At 40.0% G+C, this 6,852-nt stretch overlaps 1 protein-coding gene across 1 annotated transcript; it reads left to right on the top strand.

Moving 5' to 3' along the window:
• The first annotated feature begins 1,788 nt into the window (after positions 1–1,788).
• Positions 1,789–2,728, top strand: Rnf182 (ring finger protein 182). The gene has a single exon (XM_013030434.1). It carries the CDS (start codon positions 1,982–1,984, stop codon positions 2,726–2,728), a length of 747 nt encoding a protein of 248 aa, XP_012885888.1. The 5' UTR covers positions 1,789–1,981.
• The last annotated feature ends 4,124 nt before the right edge of the window (positions 2,729–6,852 follow it).

Below are 6,852 nucleotides of genomic sequence, written 5' to 3'. Positions count from 1 at the left end.
GCAAGAATAATTTAAGACAAATCTACAACCACCAAATGTTTTGTCTATTAAAGCTAAGGAAAATGGTTTCTCTAATACCATAGATAGCTGTGTTCAGGAAATCAGCCTTCAGCCCTTTGTCCAAAAGCAGTGACAATAATGTCACTGTCATGAGTATCAGGATGGCAGATTGCTTTCTGCTGACCACAAGGAGGTTGTGGAAAATAAAGCAGGTGAGTAGGTAAATGTTGAATATTTCTTGACAGCCATGTTGGGTGATTCTTCATAACACTGAGATGTGCTGTGCATTCATCTCTGTGTTTACTTCTCTTTCTTGGATATTAGACTCAACTTGCTTCTGTTGCTATGTCAAATGGCATTTGCATCATTCTACCTTGGATGACTGTGTATTCATAAGTATGGCCTTCAAGCTTGTAGTGAAATGAAAAATCTGAAGTGGAATAGTCAAACAAAGATGATTATGGAACAGACTTCTTTACACCAACAAGTTGAGAGCCATCTACTCCACAGACATGTTCTCTTCTCCATCAAAACTCTTTCTGAAAATGTATCTTTTTTGGTTGCTTTTTGTTTTTGTTATTTATAAAGGTTGATAATGAGTACATTCTTTTTTTTTTTTTTTTGGTCCAGTCATGGGGCCTGAACTCTGGGCCTGGGCGCTGTTCCTCAGCTCTTCAGCTCAAGGCTAGCGCTCTACCACTTGAGCCACAGCGCCACTTCCAGCTTTTTTCTTTTTGCTTATGTGGTGCTGAGGAATCGAACTCAGGGCCTCAAGCATGCAAGGCAAGCACTCTACCACTGAGCCACCTTCCCAGCCCCATGAGTACATTTCTTTTTTAACAGTGTTAGCCTTTCCCTGGCTCTCTCCCCAGTTTGTCTCTCCCCCTCCCCCACCACACAAGTTGTATAGTTCATCTTCAACATAGTATCTGATATCATTGCTGTATTTATTCACCCTTTGTCCCACCATTTCTGTGCTTTCTCCTTACCCTCTCCAAAACAGATAAACTTACACAGAGGACAAAAGGTACAGAAAACAAAAACAGCAACAAAGGCAAAAAATTCTTGCTTCCATTTCTTGGAGTTCATTTCAATAAATATCCTTTTATATGATCATATGTTCATAGCTATTGAGCCTTTGTGATCCTCTCCTAGGTTATAATCCATCTTTGGTCTCACTGTATGAATGTCTAGAGGCCTCTATTATCATATCCAAGTGTATTTTCTTGTCTTTTATCACCCAGTGTGTTTACTTGTAGATTTATAGGCACATTCTAATTATAATAAATGAAGGAAACCATGCAACCAATGTCTCTTCGGGTCTGGCATACTTTGATTTAACATAATTTTTTCCCAAGTCTTTCCATTTCCTCATGAATGAAAATTTATTCTTTCATCCTTCAGGTTCTCTCTTTTGATGGTTAGTAAACACCACCAAAGGGCTGTTGTTTTCACCAACATTGATGTTTCTGATACAAGTCAGAATTTGGTGCAGATTCCAGAGGCTCTCTTCTGTTCACATATGTGACACAGCTTGATAGCAGTGTATATCTATTAGAATTTGTAGTTGCTCCCCTTTCCATATCTGTGGATTGGAACAGATATGGCGATGAGACTTCTGTTCTGGGGATGGAGGGTACAAGATAAGGGATTTAGCCAGTTAATCTATTGCTTCTAGTCTTTGGAGCTCAGGAAATTTCATAAAGTATATTTCAGAAATACCTTTTCAGTGAATTTTTCACTATATTAGAATTTCTTTGTTTTCCTTTTCAGATCCTCTGGGTGGCCTTTAAAATATACATTTGAGACAGAGTTATAAGCAGAAGCTGAAAATGTCCAGAAGATGTCTGGTTTCCTTCACTATTTTTCCAGCCTTTTGCCTCCCTTCCTGATTCAGATGACATGTTACTCAGAAGGACACTTTAATTGATGTGGTTCTTCAACCAGCTGCATCAGTGAAAGATTGTGCATGTAATTCAAGATGGCCAGCCAGCTGGCATCTGAAGATGCCACAGAGTCTCAGGTGTCGGATGAGCTTGAGTGCAAGATCTGCTATAATCGCTACAATCTGAAGCAGAGGAAACCCAAGGTGCTGGAGTGCTGTCACAGGGTATGTGCCAAATGCCTCTACAAGATCATAGACTTTGGGGACTCCCCTCCAGGTGTGATTGTCTGCCCCTTCTGCAGGTTTGAGACATGCCTGCCGGATGACGAGGTTAGTAGTTTACCGGATGACAACAACATCCTTGTAAACTTGACTTGTGGAAGCAAAGGGAGGAAGTGCCTGCCAGAGAACCCCACCGAGCTGCTATTGACCCCCAAGAGGCTGGCCTCCCTCGTCAGTCCTTCTCACACGTCTTCCAACTGTCTGGTGATCACCATCATGGAGGTGCAGAGGGAGAGCTCCCCATCCCTGAGTTCCGCGCCTGTAGTTGAATTCTACAGGCCAGCAAGTTTCGACTCCGTCACCACCGTGTCCCATAACTGGACTGTGTGGAACTGCACATCCCTGCTCTTTCAGACCTCAATCCGGGTGTTGGTGTGGTTGTTGGGCTTGCTCTACTTCAGCTCCTTACCCTTGGGCATCTACTTGCTGGTGTCTAAGAAAGTCACCCTGGGGGTTGTCTTTGTCAGCCTCGTCCCTTCCAGCCTTGTCATCCTTATGGTATATGGTTTTTGCCAGTGCATTTGTCATGAGTTTTTGGACTGTATGGCACTTCCTTCTTAATCAATATGCAAAATAAGAAATTTGGTACACACCGCCATGTTTGAAGGATGTATGGATAGTTTCTTTTCCTTTATGTTCGTCATAGTTGCTGTTGATGGCATTAGCAAAGCCCCAGGCCAGAGGCTGCGGCCTGTTTTCCAAACACATGTTGAATCAGTGGTTTTTTTTTTTTCCTGAATGCCGGAAGTAAAAATATTGTTTTTACTTAGGAATAAGCAGCAAAACTGTGTGTGCTCGGCCTCTGTGGCTTTCTGACAGCCACGAGATTCCCAGAGCTTCAGACAGGCACCGGGTCAGGGGTCAGTTCTTCGTGAGAAGGTAGGGGCAGCAGATCCCTTCTTTTCACTGTTGTGTACATTCCACCATGCTGCAGGAATGTTGCTCAAGTCCCATAGGCTTGCAAAATGTGCATCTCACATAACCCGTGTGGTGTTGGAACCCCCAAATCATCTTCAGGTGCTTTCTCTCTCAAGATAATACCACTCTGAGGCCTGCTGATCCTCTGAGATGCCTGTCCCCTCTGGGCATTCTCCCCTGCCATGAGTCATTTCCATGGGTAGTTTCAACTGAATATCTGTTTGCCACTAACTGAAGGGAAATGGAAAACATTGCAGAATTCACATTGTAGTAGATGTCATGGCAGACTATGGACATTTGTATTTGACACGTGCTCTTCCTTCCATGTCTATTTTTCTCTCTCCTCAGGCTTCTGTAAGAGCTGAGGAGAATGAACAACGATTGCTAATGGAAACCTTCCTTGTAGTCTTTCTTTCAAACCCCTTAGTTTTGATTTACTTTTAACCACACGCTCAACCAATCCCACCCCTTATCTTGAACAAAGTTCCATTTAAATTAGCCATTGTAAGTTTATCGAGATGTTCTTTTGAAAGATTGTTGGAAAAATTTGGTTAGGATGATTAGGACTTACTTAGCTTGATCCTGTAATAATGTGAGATTGAATTGTGGCAGAGAAAGCAGAGGCAGACGGTGAGATGCTCTTGCTCACAGCTTATAGTGCTGAGAGCCTGTGTCTGCTGTCCTGGGCTGAGTTGTACCAGAATAAGACAGTTGACACTTATATGTGAAGCCAGATGCTGGAGAAGTCCAGGCAGAGCAACAGGCAAAGATCTGCCAAGCTTATGCCTGGCTTGAAGGAGCTCTGCAAGGGAGTAAAGTGGAGGTGGAGAATGCAGCTTAACACAAATGTATTGCTGTCCCTGCTGTCCCTAAACCAGTTTTGGAATAGTTCTTAACTCTGCATCAAATCAAGCATAAGCTATGTGTCTTGAGTTGGTGAAGTCCTTTCAGAATGTCAGGGAAGTCGAATGTATATATTTATGAGAAGAAATTGTCTAGTAGAGTTTAGGATCGGAGGAACAGAATGTTCACAGAAACTAGGCAAAAACTTAAAAAAAAAATCTCTAAAGTCTATTGCTGATGATTAACATCGAAATATTTGTAACTCTAAGAAAAGGGCATTACTAAGACTACTTTAACTTGTTCGTGGTGAAATACTTGTTGCGCAAAATAGTGATAGTGGGCCAATTCTAGTTTCCTTACTAAGAAAAAATTGATACTTACCTAGAATAGCAGTTGATTTTAATTATATAGCTGTTAACTTTGAGAATATGGATACCCACGGTGAGCGTGATGATAAAGTGTACGTGGTATATGGTCCAATGCATTTAAGCCCAAGACATAACTAAACACACTTATGATTGCATAAAACCTTGTTTAGGTAGCATTGTGAGTACAATTTTCAGAAACTCATTTGTACTTTGAGTAAATAGAATATTTAAGAGATGTTTTGTGGTTTGGGTTTATATAAGATTTTTTTTAAAGTGCTCACTTGGTCTGAAATGTAATCCTAAGTGAATTGGTGAATTGTCATTGGAAGAAGATGTCCAGAAAGCTCTGGATATGGGTACTGTACATTTGCTTATTGAATAATGTCTGCAGTGCTAAATTTTTGTCTCCTTGCATTGTGAAGGTCCTTTTCTTTCATTGCCAGTTAGTCAATTTGGTTTTAAAGAGTTTCAAATGTATGACTACACTAACAATAACAAAACTCTCTATGCTGTTGAATGTATAAAGGCAATGCTTTAATATTTTATTCACTGTGATAATGTCTTCTTGTCTATTAAATTGTTATTTCCAAATGAGATGCTTGATTTCTCTGACTTGTCCTTGACATTCAGGCATTGCCTTGGCACCCTGTTAACTTCAGATAGCTACACACATGAACTATGGAGGAAATTTGATTAAGCTGATGACTTTATCATGCACATGACAATTTCAGAATTTTCCAACAAAGCTGACCAGACTCAGCACACTGATAAAAAAGACATTCATCCTTTTTTTTTAAAGCAGAAAGGAAAAATGAGGGAAGGGGAAATAAAAAATATTTTCTTTATAAGATTTAGTTTTGTTTGATATAATTTTCCAGATTTTTTCTAGCTGCTCAATGAAATATAAGCCAACTTAGTTGAAGAATACCTTAATTTGTATCTGGGTAAATATTGAAAATTACCTGGTATCTGATTATGACCATTGCGAGGCAAAGTAGAAATAATTTGAGAATATGTAGCAGTTATATACCCATGATACTTCATAAAGTGGCAATATACATCCATCAAGAAAAGAATTTTTATTTTCTTCTGAAATCTGTACATAAATCAGCAGGTTGAAAAGGCTGTTAGCTGGGCTTCCATAACTTTCCTAAAAACTCATGCTTCACTGCTGAGACCAGAAAGCAGCCAACACTTGCCGGGTTATAGACAGATAACCTTGGAGAAATTTCTCAGTATGGCACATTCTGGTGAAGTATAATGTCGCAGAAAAGGAGAGCTGGGTGAGCACCGAGGAAGCAATCGCCTTGTGTGCCAGCAGGTTGTGAGTGGGTTCTACACACTGTTTGATAAAGTTACTTGCCTGGATTTCATTGAAACACTATAGGGAGCCACAAATTATTTCAGAGCTTTTCTCAAAACCAGTGACAGTCTTGGTTTCAGGTAAGATCCCTAGGAGTGTAACCATTTATTCTTGCAGTTTTGTGTGCTTGCTATATGTTTGCATGGTTATTTCTCTTTCCTTCAACACCTTTGTAAGTTATACTCCTATAGGATTAATACTAGATCTTTCCTTCAAAGCTACTTTTATTTATTTATTTGTTTGTTTATTTGTGATACTGGGGGGTTGAACTCAGGGTTTCCTGCTTTCTAGCCAAATACTGGAGCCATGTCCCAACTCCATTTCCTTGTAGTTTGTTTTTCAGATAGGGTCTCAATCTGTTGCCTGAAGCCAACCTCAAGCCATCAGCCTACTTCTCCCTCCTGTGTAGCTGGGTTTACAGGTGTGCTATACCATTTTTGTCCCCCCAAGTTTACTTTTGTATAAAAGATGCTTCTTAAGAATGCAAATATATATTAAAGTCTGAGTAAATGCCAAGGGAGGCTTGGAGGAAATACTCATTCAGCCCAATTGCTTGTATCATTTAAATCTGGTATAAGTATACTCAGTAATTATTTATGGTTCAGATCTGCAGGTGCTCTAAGTTTAGGAATCAGAAATTAGTGTGTCCTGAATAGTGTACATACTAAGTTGGGCTATGTACTAATGTATTTTTTAAAAAGTGGTTGAACCTTGATTTAATTAAAACATTCAATTAAGTGAAACAGTTGCTCAGCCAGCATTTTAATTAATCAAGAGTTTCTTAGGGTTCCACATATTAACCTTTTAAATTGAGATGGTTGACAGCAGATTGTTTTATTTTGGTTTTTGTTTTTATTTTGGAGTGCCATGGAAGGTTTTTTTTGTATGTTCACATCAATTTATATCAGGTAGGAGGTTTGGCCTCGAGGTTTGGCTTTGGGAGACTGCTTTGCAACAGCAGCCGAGGATGAAAGAGGGGAGAGGAGAGAGCCAAAGCTGAGCGCTCTACAAGGCCAAAACTTGGAATGCTTAGTAGACAGGTACCAAAGGAGAAGCCAGCAAATGTGTGGTCATGGGAGGCAAGAGAAAGGAGTGAAATCGATACTCTGCATTGAAGTAATGGAAACCGACCTGACACTGATTTTGGGGGGAAAAAAGCTTAAGATGTTTTCATGAAGATTTTCAAATATCTA

Source organism: Dipodomys ordii, unplaced genomic scaffold (genome assembly GCF_000151885.1).
Source record: "Dipodomys ordii isolate 6190 unplaced genomic scaffold, Dord_2.0 Scaffold130, whole genome shotgun sequence".
In the NCBI taxonomy this organism is placed as follows: domain Eukaryota; kingdom Metazoa; phylum Chordata; class Mammalia; order Rodentia; family Heteromyidae; genus Dipodomys; species Dipodomys ordii.
Note: the sequence above shows the minus strand (reverse complement) of the source record. Positions and strands in the feature narration are given on the sequence as shown.